Source organism: Fundulus heteroclitus, chromosome 1 (assembly GCF_011125445.2).
Source record: "Fundulus heteroclitus isolate FHET01 chromosome 1, MU-UCD_Fhet_4.1, whole genome shotgun sequence".
Lineage (NCBI taxonomy): Eukaryota > Metazoa > Chordata > Actinopteri > Cyprinodontiformes > Fundulidae > Fundulus > Fundulus heteroclitus.
Genome location: NC_046361.1, coordinates 17,659,341 through 17,679,089, shown reverse-complemented (window position 1 = coordinate 17,679,089; position 19,749 = coordinate 17,659,341). Strand labels below are relative to the sequence as shown.

General features: G+C 37.9%; 1 protein-coding gene across 2 annotated transcripts in view; it reads left to right on the top strand.

The window, feature by feature from the left end:
- Window positions 1-19,749, top strand: part of pik3cd (phosphatidylinositol-4,5-bisphosphate 3-kinase, catalytic subunit delta) — a 33,939-nt gene that overhangs the window by 7,880 nt on the left and 6,310 nt on the right. For both annotated transcript variants that reach the window (XM_036136762.1, XM_036136764.1), the window contains exons 6-19: window positions 795-950; window positions 4,620-4,709; window positions 5,622-5,843; window positions 11,352-11,448; window positions 12,272-12,402; window positions 12,731-12,781; window positions 12,879-13,046; window positions 15,408-15,529; window positions 15,622-15,765; window positions 15,869-15,968; window positions 16,052-16,218; window positions 16,536-16,645; window positions 17,809-17,887; window positions 17,972-18,139. In XM_036136762.1, the coding sequence (XP_035992655.1) occupies window positions 795-950; window positions 4,620-4,709; window positions 5,622-5,843; window positions 11,352-11,448; window positions 12,272-12,402; window positions 12,731-12,781; window positions 12,879-13,046; window positions 15,408-15,529; window positions 15,622-15,765; window positions 15,869-15,968; window positions 16,052-16,218; window positions 16,536-16,645; window positions 17,809-17,887; window positions 17,972-18,139 (1,805 nt within the window). The remainder of the gene's footprint in view (window positions 1-794; window positions 951-4,619; window positions 4,710-5,621; window positions 5,844-11,351; window positions 11,449-12,271; window positions 12,403-12,730; window positions 12,782-12,878; window positions 13,047-15,407; window positions 15,530-15,621; window positions 15,766-15,868; window positions 15,969-16,051; window positions 16,219-16,535; window positions 16,646-17,808; window positions 17,888-17,971; window positions 18,140-19,749) is intronic.

The following is a 19,749-nucleotide window of genomic DNA, read 5'->3' as shown; positions in this document are numbered from 1 at the left end:
GTTTCATTCAGACCAAATCTGGTATTTTTGCAGTTCCCTGCGTTTGTTCCTCGGCTCTCAAGCCTTCTGGACCTGCTGTAGAGAGGCACTTTGCACAGATGTCACAGTAATTTCTTCAACAGACGCACTCCCTCTCTCTCTCTCTCTCTCTCTCTCCATGAAGAAATGTCTTCCAGAAATGCCAGTAACCTCCCATCATTTTAGGCCTTCTTCTGCGCTATTCAATTATACACATTCTTGTTGCAAATTTTGAGCTGTATCATTTTAAAAAAAGCACACATTTATGCAGACATCTGCGACAAAATGCTGAAAATGTTTACAACAAACTGGTTTCGGTTTAAATCGGCAGTCTGGGTTTCAGCGAAAAAAAAAAAAAAAAACCTGTTACATCAGGAAAAAGCAACTGAAAGTGTGTTTATTCGCTTGGCTGCGTGCGGCGCCGCTAGTCGGGACCCCGTGCAGGTGGTCCGACAAAAAAGCCGGGGCAGCTGCCACATCAGAAGCGTGTCGAGTGGTAATCTTTGGTGGGACGACACTCCCCTGTTGATTTTGAAACCCCAGCTACCTGCTGGAGTGACTCATATCTGTCCGGCAGCGCTGCGCGGAGGAACTGCCTCCATCCACACTTAATGAGATTTTCACTGCATTAACTTACAGCAAATGAACAGCCTTCAGGAGTTTAACCCGCGCTATCAGGGCGCTGGGAAATATCTGCGGCTGAGCTGACCGACGGCGTTACCAGTAAACAAAATGAACCCGACTCCTCCTGTTGTCTCCCTTGTTTGTTCCCGCAGTACGTTTTCTCCTGTTTAAGGAACGGTCAGAACCCCCATCTCATCATGGTGCACCACAGCACCATCAGCAAGTACCAGGAGGATCAAGGCAGAGTGTGCAGCCAGATGTTCAAGACCCGCTCCCTGTCCAGGCCTCCTCCTCTGCCCCTGAAGAAGGTAAAGAGGGCGTCTTCCGTTAACCGAGCAATGCTGTCTGTTAATCCTCAACCAGCCGGTGGACTTTAGCATGCTTAGCACTGCCGGGCAATATTATGCAGATCAGAGGTAGCGTCTCCGTAAAGACATGTTTCCCAATTGTTGTTCAACAAGACTTGAACTTTTTCAGTTTTTTAAAGTCATTAAACAGAAATGGGGGGGCAAAAAGATGAAAAATACATTCTTGTTCATTGGCACTTAAATTTAATGATCAGGCGGAAATGCTAAAAGCTTCTGAACACTTTTATTTACTAGCTCTGACTCATTTAAAGGCTAAAAGATCACTCAGATGCTGAAAAATCCAAGTGTGAAGATGGAAGAAATTAACAGAACGTTGTAATCATTTCACAGATTTGGTAACCTGATAATCCAACATGGCTGCCCTCGCTCATAATTCTTAGCAACTGTTATATCCATCCGTCCATATATACATCCATCCATCCATCCATCCAGCCATCCATCCATTTTCCGACATGCTTATCCCTGTTGGGGTCGCGAGGGGTGCTGGTGCCTATATCCAGCTGTCAATGGGCGAGAGGCGCAACAGTTATTTATATTTATATATATATATATATATAATATAAAAATTGCATACATATACACTTCTGACAGTATGTCTCACTCCATCTTTCACACACACAACATGGATTCTTTTACAAAAGAGGTTGTCATAAAGTGGGGAAGTGAAAAATGCAGAGAAATGCATGATTTATCAGTCAATCATCAATCAATCAAATTTTATTGTCAATTACAATTTGCATTGCAATTGAAATTTATATTGCAAACCATAGCTAGCTCGATCACTGAGCCTATTATTTGGCAAAGCCCACTGCTTTTTGAACTTAGAACTGAAACATGGTTAAGTCGGGTTAGTTGACGTTCTAAGATCTAAGCTCCAAGAGAAGGAAAAAAAGAAAACAAATTAAAAAAAAAGCGAAAAGCTGATTAAATATTTTTATTCATTATCAGTCCAGGACTGATTGAAGGATACTTATCCAGTAAATATTTTCACATTGAAAGCTGAAAAAGTTCACTGAAAGGTCCGTAGAAGTCATAATTTGGTGTAGGAAATTTTGAAGGATCAACCCTAAAAACCAATATGGCTGCCTTACGTTTAGAAAACTTGGTGTTCAGCTACAGGAAAAGCAGTTTATCTGCTCTTCACACAAGTTGCATATCATTAATACCGGACGCTGTACCATCCAATCTCCTTTAAGAAACGTGTTGCTACAATGTTTTAAAGTAGAAGAAACGGCACACATTGCTGGCTTGTATGGCTAGTCGTGGTTATGTCATCACTATGTATACCAGTTAGAAAAGGCTACTGTTTTTTAAAACTTGTAGCTGGACCTCAAATAAATTGGTTCAGATTTCATTGTAAATGGAGCACCAGCCTCCATCACTGGCTTCTCGCTCACTGTCGTTAACTTTATCACGGCTAGTGTGTTCAAAAGAGATGTTTAGAGATAATTTTTTCCAAGTCAAGTCTCAAGTCTTTTGCCCAAGTCAGAGTTAAACCTCAATTTTTTTTCAATTATGTTTGCAGCTGCCCACACACAGGCATGTTTTTTTAAAAAAAAATATTTTTCTTTTACTCCTTAATTTCCTCTTATATATCTGATTTACTAGCTCAGATGTGGAGACTGAACCCCATTCTTAGCGCTGCATTGATTTGATGTAATAAAGGGAGAAACAGATACAGGAATTTCCCTTTTATTATAATGACAGAGGGCTATTTTAACCAACGAGTCCCTATAGGTCTCTCAACACAAAGTACTCTTATTCACATCTGAATTTTTTTTTTTTTTTTAAAGACTAGACCCCCTTAACACGTGTAATGTGTTCGACTCATATCTAACAGAGGTTTAGTCAAGTGCATAGATAAATAACACGGAGTTGGAAGTTTTGAGAAAAGTTTTAACAGACCCACCCATTGCTGTGTGGATGCAAATGCAGCTTATTCAAAATAAGTAATTTCCCCCTTCGATCATTAAAGTATGTCTGATTCTGATGAGGAAAAGTTTTTAATTTTAGAAAGAAAAAAAAATTCTGATCACTTGTATGACATCTAGATCACTTTTGATTGTTCGTCTCTGTAGGACAGCAGTCCAAGCCTGTACTGTTTGTCCTTAGGCCTAAAATTATATGAAAATTTGATAGATATCTTTATATCTTTTAATATTTGTCAACAGCTATCTTATGTACATTTAACTTTTATTCACAATCCAAATCTACTAAACACTGACATATATATATATATATATATATATATATATATATATATATATATATATATATATATATATATATATATATATATATATATTTTAAATAGATAAAAAAATAAATGCTGGTATATATATATATTTTTTAAAATGTTTCGAATTTAATATTTACCTTATTAGATACATTAGATAAATAGGTTTTTATGCTATAAAAAATAAGTGAATGCGATTAAAACCTGTTAATGTTGAATTTCTGAATGAATCAGACCAAGAGCTTTTTTTTGTCTTTGTTATAAATAAGTTAACACCAGTTCATCCCTGTCTTTATGCTGTCTGCTCCTTCAATATATATCGCACAAGTTATGATTTGGAGGGTTTCTTCTCCTTACTCTGATCTGGAAATGTTTTGAAATTTTTGTTAAGCAATTTCCTAAATCCACACACATTTGTTCTCAGTTCTAAGTAATAAAGATTTTCCAAATTAAGGGAAAATCGGCAACACAATCATCTAGGCAAAATGATGGTAAGGTAGATGTAAAATGAGTGTTGAACTTATGAATGAACAGAACAGGAAGTGCTTTTATTTTAACAAAATCAGAGGGTGGCGGTAAGTTACATATATTTTCTTCTGAAATTATCCAAAGTTATTTAATACAGCTATCATGGACAGACAGTTAGGAGTAACTGGCTACTCAGCCTCATCATTTCACATTAAAACATTAAGCCGCAGCTGCAGTCTGAAGCTGGTGACTTCCTTTCACGCTTCATACATGTTAATAAGACTTGAGTCTTAAACCTGGAGTCTAAGTCAAGCCTCAAGTCTTTAGGGTGCAGGTCTAAGTTATGTTTGAAGTTTTCTGTTCTTGCAATTTAAGTGTGACTAAAGGTGGAGTCTCAAACTCGAGTCATCGTCTCTGGTTCATATTCGCCTGGTAAATAATTATTAACATTTTCTTCTGAGGTCTGTGTGTCAAGCATGACCGATGATGCATGCCCCACAGTTTGAAGAAACATTTTACTGCAGCAAGTAGAAGTAGAAAGCTTTCTTTCATTTGCTGACCATAAATATAAAGCAATGCAAATGTTTTTCAAACTAAAGCAAATCAACTGAGGCGTGCATTTGTAGTTTTTTTTTTTTGTTCTCTTTTTTTTTTCTGTCAGCTTAAAGCTCCAGTGGTGTTTTGTTTGCCTGCTTTTGAAAGAGTAAGCTGTTGTGCACTTTTTTTTCTTTTTTTTCTTCTTTTTTTTTTTGAACATGTTGCCAAACAGGAAGCTACACCTAGAGCTTCAAGGCTTATATGACACCGAAAGCAACCGAATGCAGGTTAATATTCAGGTGACAAAATAAAAATAAGTAAACAAATACTACAAAAAAAATGTTCTCTCCCCGTCTCTGTCCTTGCAGCAGAACACCTCCTCCCTCTGGTCCATAAATGAGCCCTTCTACATTCACCTCCTTCAGGGCAGCAGAGTCAACGCAGACGAGGGAATGAAGGTTGGTGTGGTTTCGCGTAGGTTCTTCTCTCACTTCGCTGCTCAATGAAGTCTGGCGCTTGTTTACCAATATCTCAATTTCAGTTGTAGGAACAGTGAGGTTGACATGTAAATGACAGAGGGGGGGTGTATGGGGTCTGGAGGTGGTAGGAGGGGTCACATGTCCAAACCGCATGTTTCCCATAATTCATCAAGTCGGTTGGTTAAAACTTCAAAACAGGAAGTGGGGAGGGCCTATCTGCCTTTTTAAGTCTCACTCTGAGGCCTAGATTCTAAGAAAAAAGGCGGGCTTCGTGCTCTTTCCCCTTCTCTAGCTCTCAGATGCACTTCTTTTTTTGGTTGTTCGTTGCATGCGTTTTTGTTACCTTTTGCATCTTGGTCCCTGACATGATCTGCGTGTCTGCACGCTGCAACTATATTTTTTCCCCTCCCTGTGTTCGTGGTTTGTTATTCTATTCCACGACAAAAAGTGTGTGGCTGTTCAGCACGGTTATATGGCCAAGCGTGTGAGCTTCATGACTCATGCTCTGTTGCCATGTCACACCGTACGTTGGGTCCCCTCTGCAGCCTACACCTGCTTATTTGTTATAAAAAACATAGATTTAGATTCCCATAATGTATTTCTTGCGAGCTGTTTGATCAAGATGCTTTTCCACGGTCTCGTCACGCTTCATTGACTTACTTTGAGAGTCACAACAACCTGTTTACATCGAACCCAATAGACGCTTTGACTCATAGCTCGAGTGACAGGAAGCTCTGAATCATCTCTCGCCAATTCTGTGAATCTTCCAGAACCGATCACCCTCACGCAAACTGCTAAACGCTTCGGCTTCCGAACACCCCGAGCGCAGGCCTTGTTCTAATCACCCCATCATGTGTAAATGTGTGTTTGTGTGTGTTTGCTTCAATGCAGCTCGTGGTGCAAGCCGGTCTCTTCCACGGCAACGAGCTCCTCTGCAAGATGATGACGAGCTCTGAGGTGACGGTGCGCTCCGAGCCGCTCTGGGACCAGAGGCTGGAGTTTGACATAAACGTGTCCGACCTGCCGCGCATGAGCCGCCTGTGCTTTGCGCTCTACGCCGTCATCGAGAAGGCCAAGAAACCCCGGGGCACTAAAAAGAAGAACAAGAAAGCAGTAAGCAGGGGGTGGGTGGGTTTGGGGGTTGTGGCAGAGCAGGCTGATGCTGAGCCTGATAGGCAGGTAGTGCATCCTCTGCCATGTTGGCTGCGTAGTGTCAGTGTGTGCTCTGTGGTGGAGTGTTTTGCTGCTGCCTTTGGTTGTGCAAGTGTGTTCAGCGGCAGGGCTGCGGTTAGCATTTCATCCGTTTTAGCTCTTTTATCTGCACTTTAGTCCAAGGAAGGAAGGAATTCTAAATACAAACTCAACAGTTGACACACTCGCCCACACACTTAAGACTTTACCTTTTTTTATTTATTGCCAAACATTACCCGTAGGTCTAGGTGGGTCTGAAACATTAAGCACATTGTTCTCACTCTGGAAACCTTTTTTTTAGACTTCCATCTAAACCTGTGAGTTATTTATTTACATTTTTTTGCTGCAACTTCTAGATTGCTGGATAGCGAGATAATATTAATTATTTCAGTCAGTAAAGTTTTTCGCTTATGTAACTTTCATTGTTTTTTTCTTCTTTTTTTTTTCTTTCTAGTTGTTTCTATTTCAGATTTTAGCCAGGTAAAACCTTCCCAGCGCACCTGATAGCATCCACAGACCGACGTGAACATCAAATAATATACAGGGCCTTGAATACGTCTTCATTCTCTTTGAACTTTCTCGCATTTCGTCACGTTTCGACCACAAACCTCAATGTCTTTTGTTAGGATTTTATGAGAGAGACCAGCGTAAAGTGGTGCATGATTGTGAATGCATTTTAAAAGGTTTTCACCAGTAAAAAAGTAAAAATGTCTAGATTGTATTTGTATTTTTATTGTGGCCCCTTTTCCTTGGCAAAATCGCTGGATGGAGAAATTGGTGGAGCATGTCTGTGGGACTTAAGGCCTCTTATTCTCAGTTGGGCTTAAGTCTGGATTTTGATTGGACCTGTCTTGTTGGGGTCTAAACTTTTCTATGGGAGCTATGGTGGTATGTTTTGTGTTGTCATCCTAATTTTCCTTGTTTGAACTCGTTTGCGGTCTCTAAAAGCTTTTCTTCCTGGATTTCCCTGAATTTACTATCATCCATCCATCCTTCCTTCAACTCCGACGAGCTTTACCGTTCATGATGAAGAATAGAAACCCCGCAGCATGATTCTGCCACGACCATGTTTCCTTATGTGGATGCTGTGTTAAGGTTGATGTGGAGTTTTGGCTTTCCACCACCCAGAGCACTTTGCATGTATGCCCACGATGTTTAATTTTGGTGTCACCTTCTTCTCCATGGTTGCTGTGCCTCCTACATGACTTGAGACAACCTGCAAACAGGGCGATTGATGGCTTCCTTTCAACAATGGCTTCCTTCTTGCCCTTCTACCAAGAGGGCCCCGTTTGTTGAGGGCTTTAAGCTTTTCTGCATCTGTATCCCTGACCTATCTGGTTTGTTCCTCACTAACGTTTTCTAACAAACATTTGTTAGAGAACTGAGAACATTAGAGCTGTATTTATACTGACATTCAATTACACACAGATGGACTCTAGACTTATATATTTGATAAGGAAGGCAATTTGGTTGCACTGCATTTTATTCATCAGAGTAAATTGGAGCTGAATCCAAATGGACACAGCACTTTTTAGGTTTTTATTTTGAAAACATAATGACAACCATAATGATTTTAAAACAGCCTACTTCGTGCCACTGTTATATAAAGGCCACGTTTGTGGAGCGCAGGACTATTGGTTGTCGTCCCAAAGGATTCCCCCTCCTGAGCAGCACATAGCTGTAGCTCCTCTAGAGTTACCATGAGCCTCTTAGTTGTCTTTGTAAAACATTTCGACAAACATATATTCTTTTTGTTCTACTTCAAATTGATGCACTATTTTGTTTTGGTCTATCACATAGGTTTGAAATAAAATACATTCAACTTTCTGGATGGAACAGGAAAAAAAAGGGATGAGAACTTCAGAAAAGCACCGTTGGCAGCGATTTATTATGCAGCAAGTAACTATTGTAGAGAGGGTGTTAAAAAGATGAGGAAAAACAAATAGTAGTTCATGTTTCAGATATTAAATACAGTAGCAACATTAGCAAAAAGAGAAATGCAGTGTTTAACAAACGTGGGTAAAGTGTGTTATATTTTATCAGACAATAAAAAAAATCTGACAGTTCTATAAATTGAACACAATAATGAATTAAGCATATTATTTCTTAATTTAATCAGCAGCTTATAAAGATGTTATAAATTAATGTGTGTGTGTATATGTATGTTTATTTATATATATATATATATATATATATATATATAAACATGAGAGATTAAAAGCTACTGAAAAATGTAGAAGAAATTGATTCAAACGCTACTCTTGAGGGTTTCCCATATATGGTCATGCCAGAAAAGGACAGAGAGCAAATAATGAACAAATCAAAAGGAGTCAAATACAAATGGTTGAATTTATATTCAAAAAGTAACGCTTATTTTCAGAAATTTGTAAGAATGAATTTATTTTATGTATTTTATAACTAAAGGAAGCTTTTTTGAAAGAAGGCTTTTTCTTAATTTTCTTTAACTTTTTGGTGTCAGACTGAATTTATTTAAATATATAAGTACAACACAAATTAAACACAACAGACAAACATATTAAATATATTCAAAGTAAATGGGGGTAGCGCACACAACCCATGTTGGAGGTCCCAGACCTTGATGCTGCCGTCCCGGTTTGAGTGGCAGCCAGAGGATCATTGCCATGCCCCCCCCCCCCCCCCCCCCCAACGCCTCCTCCACCTCCCTCACCCCCATTTCCTGTCAGCTTACTGTCAAATAAAGGCCCCAGTACCAAAATAACTAAAGATAAGACTATTAATTAAAGCTGGGAAGTGCCGATATTGATTTGAAACTTTTTGACAAACTTAGAGACAGACTCAGAGAGGTGGCTGCTTCGAGCAATTGTGACTCGTTAGAAACATTTTTTTTTAAGTAACATAAGTACAAATTAGAAACATAATCAGCAGAATAATATGAAGAAAATAATTATGTCGTTTATGGTTGCAAACTAATTTAAAAACAAAGAATTAATAGAAAACAAGTTGGAAAACTTTTTTTTATTTGATTTCATTTAGATAATTTTTAAGACACAATGACACCATTAAAAATAAAAGTAATAATTGAACTAATCTTTATATTTTAAAAGGGACACGATTCATTCTTTGCGCCTAAAAAAATCTAAAGAACATTTAACGGGAATAAAAGATGACTCAGAAAACGACAGCGTAAGCTTTGATTGTTTCGGGTCCTCTCCCAGAAACGGCGGCGTCATGAGGTGCTGCCTGTGTGTGGGACGCCGTCTCATTTGTGTGAGGACACATGGAGGTGTTTAATTGAAGCGAGAGCACACTTCCTGAAACTGCTCGTCTGACAGCTTCAGCGTAGGGGTGGACAGTTATTCACTATCAATATACATCGCAGTACAACTTCATTCAACAACGGCGATATCACATTTCTGATATTTCAATATACATTTGCCACTGACTGATGTTCCAGGTTTTATGTAGTTTTATGTGTTTTATTTTTTTAAACAAACATTTCTAAAATGTTATATTGGAGGAGTTTTATAAACACGTCAAAATAATTGTCATAAGTTTGTACAGGCATCTGTCGTGGCCATTGTTGGCAGTCGTTCTGAGGCGATTATTCTGTTTATATCGATATCGTAATTGTATTGAATCGACCGAAATTAAGAAATATATCATGATATATTTATATTTATTATGCTTCAGTGTAATGAAAATGGATTAAAATCGTTGGGATCAAATAATCAGACAAAACTGCCTGCCTGAAGACCTGCGACCTCTATCTTCATAATTAATGAATAATCACCCTCCAACCCTAGTTTATGTCACGGCGTGAAGCGTTTGCGCCTCTGTCCATTCCTTAAGGCGATAGTTTCAGCCCCACACCGTACAACCACTGTGAAAAGTAAAGAAGCTCCCTACGCCCACTCGGCGAACAACAAATTCCCCCTTTTTTTTTTCTGCAGCTGTGGTCTGAGCATCTTTTGTTATGACATGGCTGCAGCGGCTGTGGGCAGCATGTTTGGGTGCGCCTCCCCTGAACCTGCTGCCCAGGTGTGTTTCCAGGGCATGGAGGCCACTTCCTCTTTCTTAAGCCACTTCCCTCTTCGGATGCCCCGAAGAGAAGTCCTGCAGCCAGACAACAGAGCGGCAGGCGGAAGTCGGACTATTTTAGCTCGTCTTGTTTGTGCCACTGCTTTTATCTGCTCGCATCTCGACTCCGATATGTTTGTGTTGTTTTCAAAATGATGAAGTAGCGGCAGTTGTTTTTTTTTTTTCTAGGAGCCTTAGTTCCTTTTATACAACGTGACACAAATAAGCAAAAAGAAAATGTTTTTGTTAAAGCTGCAAAGGTCGTATAATTAGCATAACCTGCACAGGCTTCAGCGTTATAGTGTCTTTGAATTAAAATTAAGCCTGGTTTTTATAATAGTAAGGTATGTTCTAACATGGATTAATTCAGTATTACGAAAACGTATTCAGCTCCTGCCTGATTTCTTCTGTTTGTGCTTTTTCATGATTGGTTCATCAAACTAATTTTGAAAACAAAGATAATGAGTTCATACGAACCCAGTGTTCAAGAGATCTTTTTTTCTTCTTCTTCTAATTAATGGAAATTAAGCTTTCCTGGAATCAGTTATAGCAAAATGGTCCAGAAGCAGCAAAGCAGGGCCAGAGCATCGCACATCCCACTTCTAGAAAGTTCTGCTTTTTTCCTCATGAACGTTTGCTGAACTTCTTCTTGGGGATCATCAAGATCCATGTTTTTGGCAAATGTGACACAGCTTTTGTTTTCTCCTTTGAACACTGACCTTGACCGAGGCAAGTGAGGCCTGCAGCGCTTTAGATGTTCTTCTTTGATCTCCTGGATGAGTCGTCAACGTTCTGAGGAAGTTTGCTAGGCCCTGGAGGCCCGAACACTTAGAAATGACTCTGTGACCCTTTTCACACTGATAGACATCAGTGTGTCTTTAGATGGGAGCATTATACGTTGCTTTTTGACTAATTTTATCCTACTTGATGTTGTCAGAAAGATGCTTTTTAAATTATGCCTTGAATCCATAAGTCGGGCAGTAATTAGGCCTGGGGTGATTCGTGAAATTGAACTCAGCTTTCCAAAAACGTTATTAATCACAGTTTTGATGATTTAACATGGAGGCCAGTTACATTTTATCATGAGGCCAGGTTTGTTTAAATAGGATGTGTGCCTTAATAAAAAAAAAATACATGTTTACTCAGGGTATTGCTCTTTTATTTTAGAATTAGAGTATGACCACAGTAAATATATTTGACTGTACTGTATTGATAAAAAGGAGGTTTTTACATTACCTGAAAAGGTTTTAAATGTGTGAAAAAAGTCAAAAGCCTTTGTTAAAAAAATGTTTAGCGCGTATGTTTGTTGTGTTTGTTACACTGCTCTGACTACAAATTGAACCGGTGCTGTCGCTGTCTGCGTGTTTCCAGGACTGTCCGATCGCCTGGGTGAACACCATGGTGTTCGACTACAAGGACCAGCTGAAGACCGGGGAGTTCCTTTTATCCATGTGGCCATCTGTACCCGGTACTTCCTGCCTGATATTACGTTTCTTTCACTCTATAAACCACTCGATGTGTTTAAAGCACCGTTCACAAACACCTGGGAGCAAATGAGGCCGTCAGAAACTCCCAGAGTGGCGAGTGGTGCAAACTAAACTCCACACACCTGGTAGTGCACAAATTTCTTTTTAGCTATTGATTGTTTGGTCCAGACGTGTATCTGTAAAGTACAGTTGCTGAATCTTACTTCACTTGTTTATACACTATTTATGTATAAATAGTGCTTGGTCTGAAAGAGCAATATGTGTGACATGGGTTGATGTGGAGCTCAAAGGGAAATGTCTTTCTTGTCACATGTTTACAACCAATCCAAAAGTATTTTAAGTAGAGTTGGAAGATCTAGAATAAAAGCATATTGATAAAATATAAATCATATTGATTGATATCGATAATTATCAAAACAATTAAAAATATACATTTTAAGTGCAGCCCTAGCCATTTTATGCTGTTGCTTAATGACCTATTTTTTAATAAATGGATTCAAACACAGCCCTTTATTCAACCAACTTTTTATGAAAACTGCAAATGTTAAAAATGACAAAAAGAACATGTGCTCTCTGAACTCTCTGAAGGCTGATGGAGCTTTCCTGCGTTTGTGATTGGCTGGAAAGATGTAATTACTGTAGTATTAACCTACATGATAGGTTAGACTGCACTGTTCTTTTATTGAACTTTTTATTGACCCGTGTTTTTTTATATTGAACCATACGTTTATCGATCGATATATATTGTTATTGAATTATCGTCCGGCCCTAATTTTAAGTACAATTTTTTTTTTTCCACCACAGATGACAAAAGTGAGCTGTTGAACCCAATGGGAACGGTGGAGAAGAACCCAAATGTGGACAGCGCTGCCGGGCTCCTCATTCGCTTCCCGAACATCCGGCCTCACCCGCTCTATTATCCACCGCTTGACAAGGTATGACATCCTAACCGTATATGTGTGGGCAGAATCATTATTCTTATTAATTTTTGGGCCAGCAGGTATTTTCTTGTAGCAATTTCCAGATTTATGAGTCAGCAGACGTTTGACATACGAGGATGGCACACACTCATTTGTCTTTCCTGTTCTGAAGAGTGATGAAGATGTGCCATCATATTTATATCCCAGGAAAACAGAAAGTAGTGGATAACAAGTAGAAATAAATGAATCATTTTGTAGCATGATTCATTCCACGAAATGAAAGAAAAATGAATGTCAATCAGTCATTAAAATCTATTGTTTGCTTGTTCCCGACACGTTTCAGCTTATCAATCCAGAAAGGAACGGCGAAACAGTTTTCCCCCCTAAAGATGAGGTAAGATGATGAAATCAGAAAACACATGAATAAAAATAAAACTGAACACAGATTTTCATTACTGATTTACGCCCTGCTTATTTTTCCTTTTTTGTAGTACATGAAACTCAAAGAAATAATGGACAACAAAAATTACACCGAGTTTTTTGAGGATGAGAAAGAGCTCCTGTGGAAGCTCCGCGCGGAGGTGCGCGACTATTTCCCCGAGTGCCTGTCCAAGCTGCTCCTCATCACTAAGTGGAATAAACATGAGGACGTAGTTCAGGTATGGAGATATTTATATTCGCTTTTTATTTCCTTATTCGGTGTATAGTCTCAACTCAAGCGTCATTTACACATATTTCACCTTCTGCATCACTTGAAATAGCATGTTCTCTTGTCTTTCCCTTTATGAAGAATGACTAGAAATAGTTTTTTTTTTTTTTTAACCTTTTGATTTCACTCGTGGGGAGCTTGTCCATACTCTGCTTTAATTGAAGTTACATGTTCTCTTGTCTTTCTCATTTTTAAGAGTGACCCAGAAAAGTTGGACTTTCCATCCTCTTCTTTTTTTTTGTCTTTTGAATTTAACTCCTGGGTATCTTAAATATGATTTCATACCCTTCACTAATTGAGATAACATGTTCTTGTGCCTTTTCCATTTTGAAGACTACTGGAAGTCCTCTTTCCATAAATGTATTTGTTTCTTTCAGCTTGAGTATGAGTATCCTAAAAATATTACACAGTTTGAAGTACTTTGTGTGGTTTTACTTAAAAGTTAGCTTTGATTTTTCTATACATTTATTTACTCCCTTACCACTGTGCCAACTGTGCGTGGCAACACGATAAACTGAGATTCTTGTTTTTCACATTTCTAGCTGTTTTAACTTAAGTAGTGAACAATAAAATCTAACAATAATAACAAATAACCATAATCAAAATAAATACTTGCATTGTTATTAATAATGAACACATGTTGAAATCCACCCTAACATTCTGGCTTTTGACCATATGAAGATTTGATCGTCATTTCAATATGGTGTTTATGTGGAACAATAAATACGTTTTTATTTATACCTATGTAAGTACAGAGATTTTCAGTTTATTGATAAGGGATCTTCCAACTACTGTTGGATTTTAAAGTAACTATACCTGATTCAGCACAAATTTGAACTGTGAGTGAGAACAGTTTAGTTTGAACTGTAAGCCCCGCCCCCAAAAGTTTTTTCCCAATGAGAAACCCTCGAAATGCACGAGATTAAATACATGCCTTAAGCTCGTGCAAAATCCTCCAGAGGAAACCAAGCTTCATCGGAGGACTTTCCTTTGTTTTCTTTTACATAAATGGCTACGCCTCGGTAAATTATATTTTCCTAAATGGTCAATCCTTACATGTATGCCATGCTGTTCTTAGCAACGGCTCCGCACCTCGTTATCCCATTGGCAGAGAAAAGTCGTCCCATGTGTACCCAGTTTGCTGCAAATTCCTCCTACAAGAAAAGCCTGGACTCGCCCGATCTCGGAGTCAATTAGTAAAGTGTTATTATCAAATTATGTCTTTTAACTCATAATACATTCTGTAAAAACAAAAAATTCTTAATAGGACAAAAATCTATTTAGGTATACTGTAGTTCCTTTAGGATGTAGCATTGCAGGTTTTCCAAAACGAGACTTCAACTTTATCAAGTTTCTTAAAGCAGGGTGATGTATATTTAATAACACATAAAATAAATTGAAAGCAGAGCTGCAGAAGTCAAGCAGCCACAGATTGAAGTTGGCCAATTTTACCTTTATTGGCTTTAATCAATTACTGAAAAGTGAGATTTGTTTTGCTACTTAATAAATGCATAAACTGAGAAGTCCAATGAATATCAGTCTGTAAAAAAATCTGAAAAATGCATGTACTTTGATGCCCGATTTGTTAAATGTTATTAATAAAAATCTGATTAACATTAGGGATAAATGCAATGATGCTTGTATGAGGATAATCTTGCAATTTCTTGATTTTCAGTAGGAATCTAAACTACAGCATCTATCAAGGAACCTGTGGCTCTTTTCTTATTTTTTTATTTTTTTATTATTATTTCATGGTCAGAAATCAGCAGATCAGATCTTATACAAAACCAGAAATTATTATTGGCCAAGGAAAAACCTGAATGGCTAAAAAGTTTGTTTCTGAAATGAAATCATGGCCAGTTCATCAACAAATTTATTGCATAGGAGTCCTGTTGGTCTGCAATATCAACGCTGCTGAGTTTTATTAAATGACTAACATCCAGCTTTTTCAGCAAATCTTGTTTTGGGAGACAAGTTTTTCTCTGTTTAAGAATTCTTCAAACTTCTCAAAGTTCTTGTCCTTACTTTTACCATTTTTTCTTACTTTAGAAGTGTTAGAAAGGCTGATGAGCTGTTTGCTCTTAAGATTAAATACTTGGAAAATTTAAAAAATGTCTTTGATATTTCTTTTTCATTTTGCAACTTGGGATAACCTGCACCAGCAAGCAGGACGAAAAAATAAAAATAAAAATATTTTCATTAGTTTAGATAGAATGTTTTTGTGAAAGGAACAAAATTGAAAAAGATAGATAGAAGGAGGCAAATTTGCAGTTCTTATTAACATTAGAAATTGTCTTCTTGTGCTTGTTAGATGGTGAGTTTACTGAAACACTGGCCCGACCTTCCTGCCATTCATGCCTTGGAGCTCTTGGACTACAGTTTTCCTGACCCAGCGGTCCGGTCCTTCACTATTAGGTGCCTCAAGAAGCTCAGGTACATACAAAATGAATCTGCTAGCAGAAAGCTTCCTTGAATGCACTTTTTTTTTTTTATGTCGGCTCTAATGAAATGTTTTCCTTCCACAGTGATGATGAGCTGCTGCAGTATTTGATCCAGCTGGTCCAGGTGCTGAAGTACGAGTCCTACCTGGACTGTGATCTCACCACCTTCCTGCTGGAGAGGGCGCTGTCCAACAGGAGGATAGGACACTTTCTGTTTTGGCATCTTAAGTGAGATGCAGTCTGATCTAATAATAGTGTTTTCAAAACCCACAAGATCATGTTTTTGTGCAGGACTTTGCTTTTTCCTGACATTTTGTTGTGCCTGTTGTAGATCGGAGATTCACGTGGCGTCGGTGAGTTTGCGTTTTGGTCTGATTCTGGAAGCTTACTGCAGGGGAAACGTCCACCACATCAAGCTTTTATCCAGACAGGTAACAGCCTTTTTATTCACGCTGATGTTAAGGTTCCATAATAAATGTGTTTGCTGTTCTAAAACTCAACTCGTGCCACCCAGAACGAGGCTCTGGGTAAAATGAAGGCCCTGAGCGACATCGTCAAGAGCGGCTCCCAGAAAATGACCGTGGACGACTTGAAGCTGTGCATCAGACAGGAGTCTTACATGGAGGCGCTGTCGGACCTGCTGTCGCCGCTCAACCCCAGCGTCATCCTGTTTGAGATCTGGTTAGCATTACACACACATAAACACAGCAGGGTTTGCGCTGAAATCAATTATTGTGCCCATTTTGGGTATAATATAACCTAAATGCCCCACAAAGCAAAGCTTTCACCCTCATTTACTCTCGATCATATTCTAATTATTTTTTTTTTTACATAATAGTTGATTGTTTTTGCCTTTGTATAGAATGCCTCACAATAAATAACCAGCAATATTGAACAAGTTTTTTTGAAAAGATAAATTTATAGTTGCAATCTGCATTTTGCGAACATTTAGTGTTTAAAAAGGGGCCGTGATTGAAATGAGTGTTGTTCATTCACAGCGCTGATAAGTGCAGATTTATGGACTCGAAGATGAAGCCCCTCTGGCTGATGTACAAGAACCCCTTGGAACATGGAGACATGGTGGGCATCATCTTCAAGAATGGAGACGGTGAGGAACGAGGCGGTCACACATGAAAACTTAAACATTGTTAACTTAGTAAGTCAAATGGACTTTCAGTTTAGCAAAAGGTGAAAAAAGGTCCAACCAGAAAATATTCTGAAAAGATATACTTACCCTCTGGTTTTGAAAGACTGCATCTGCAAGCTCATATTCCAGAAAAATTAAACAAGCAAAAGAAAAATGACATTATGGAGTAAAATTTGTGTTTTTATTATTCAATAAAAATGTCACTTAGATCAAAAATATTTTTCATATTGAAGTTATTTAATCAAACAAAAAGTAATTTAAATTGAAAAAAATATGTTCATCATAAACTGCAATTAAATAATTAATTTCTTAAATTAAAGTTCACTGTTAACTGAATAAGAAAAATGTTGATCAAAAATCTATATTTTTTTGGTTGAAGTAACTTTTATGATTGAAAAGACTAAATTCCCTCTATACTACGTCGTCTTACAAAAGTATTCACACATATTGAACTTTCACACATTTCTCAAATTATTTCATTTAGACTTTTTGTGATAGACCAACACAAAACAGCACATAAGTAGAAGGACAATTATGACAAATTCATTCTAGAATCTGTAGTAAAGTTTTATAAGTGATGTTCAAAGGTGTTCCACATCCAGTTTGACTTAGCTGTTTTGCTAAGAAGGACAGAAGAAACTGCTTCCTCAAAATGTGTAAAAACTATAAAAGACAAACTCAAAATTACTTCTTTGTAACAAATACTGGTTGTAAAAAAGGATTTACTCAGGGGAGCCCAATTTAAATACATAGTTTACAGCTCCATCCACACTGAGATTACAAACATACAGATTGTCTTTACTAGTTATGCTACTTTAGGTAATTGTTTCCACTTTGTTATATTTGGAGGCATCAGAGTAAAGAGGTTCATTAGATATGGCACATTTTCTATATTTTATTCGTGAAAAAGAGCTTGATCGTGTATTCCTTATATTACACTTAACAATTATACCCTAGCTTGTGTTGGTCTATACCCTAAAAAAATACACCGAAGTTTGTGGTTGAAATATGGCAAAATGTGTCACGGTTCAAAGGATATGAATACTTTTTCAACGTTCTGCAAATTTTAGGATAAGATTGGCTTACTTCTTTTCTCTTTCTCTGATTCTTTTGTTTTTATTTAGACCTCCGGCAGGACATGTTGACGCTGCAGATGATCCGACTCATGGAGAATCTGTGGAAAAAAGAAGGCCTGGATCTCAGGTGGGATCTGCAATTCTTGCTGAGCTTGGTGCTTCTGAAAATAAGGAAGAGCTTAAACTAATTTCAGCCAACTCCCCCTCCCAGGATGATCCCTTACTGCTGCCTGTCCACCGGCAACAAAATGGGGCTCATCGAGGTCGTGAAGAACGCCGACACGATTGCCAACATCCAGAGGAACAGCAGCAACAGCGCGGCCACTGCTGCCTTCAACAAGGACGCCTTGCTCAACTGGCTCAAATCTAAGAACCCAGGGTGAGCAGCATCAGCTTTAACCCAACAGTAACAATCTAAAAGGTCTTTTTATACCATGTAGATACAGTTTTAGTCTAGCTGGAAGTCATAATTGCCTTTTAATCAAAAAAAAACTAACAACTGGGTGCGTTATGTCTGCACCGAAGGACTATTTCCAGTATCTCAGAAATCATGCAGGATCAGCGGGTTTTGTTTAGTCCATCCATACAGATTGCAAATGTGAAAGCAGATCATGCCATGATTTTTTTATTAGTTGTTTTGTCATGAATTGTTGCGTGTTCACCTCCAAACAATAATTCAAATCCGGAGGATCTACAAAGGATATTATTTCTTTTTTTTTTAACGTGTTAAATCGGTATGACATAAAAAGACTAATAAAATTTTACTAAAAACGACAAATATGACGTGAGTCTAAAAACAGTTAAAAATGTGGCGTTACAGTCTAACTTCCTGTCAGCCTAAAAGGGAACTAATAGGATTTCACTGTGTGCAGCCTTACTGCTGAGTGCATGAAAATGCCAAAAAAAAATCACATAAGATGTTTGTCACAAAATATTTACATCAGTCAGATCAACTCTAATGCACTTTGCATTCCTCACGACAAACTAATGGTCTTCAGTTTGCTACAGCACTTGAACAATAGATTATGTCAAATTCATCTCAAATGAAAAAAAATGGTGCACCAAAACTGGAACAATGGAAAAATTATTATAAAAGTCCTAAAATAAAATAAAAACTCCAAGAGAATTAAAGACAAGTTGATCTTGTGACATTAAGGCATAGAAATCAACATGTATTGCTACATCAGAGAGCTTCCTTAATTCTTACAGTGGAAAATTAATATGTAAATTTTTAACTATAATAAGCTTATTTTTTCCGGTTACTGACTATTTGAAATGGCAGATCTTAATTTGTCTGGTTTCCCCTTGCTAAAAATGGCCCCCAAAGGCTGGTTTCTGCTCGGCGGACCTATGTGGGCACCTTCTGGTGGAACCAAGAAGTCTGATGCAGTTTTGATTGATTGGAGAAAAAGTGGACCAACTTAAGCAGGTTTACAAAAATATCAAACAACACATTAATCGGCAAAGATATGATAATGATTGCAGCGACTCATGCAGGGTATTGCAATCTCTATGGAATAGACTTGAACGGCGACGTTTACCCCTTCAGGCCCGCAAAGACTCAGCTGGATCGTTTTAGCCATATTATAATTTTTAACAATCAAGAGATTTGCAACATTAATGGTTTGGAACAAAGGTGAAAAATTGTCACCTCACTTCTTATCATACCTTATCATTTAAAACTTAGGTGTACACTGACTGCACACATGGGGGCTTTCAACCATATAGGTTTATTTAGGCTTCATTTTTATGCATTATTGTATGTTATTGCACAACAAGTCCCAGGAATTTTAACTCTGAACCCAACCCAAGTCCATATGTACAGTCATATACAATAAATTAGAATATTATCAAAAAGTCAGTTTGTTTCTTTTCCCATTTAACTGAGGTAAACACGTTATATTGATCAATTCCTAACAAACTGGTGTTTTAAAGCCCTTATCTGTTATCTGTTGATAACAATGCTTCTTTGGCTTACATGTAAAGAAA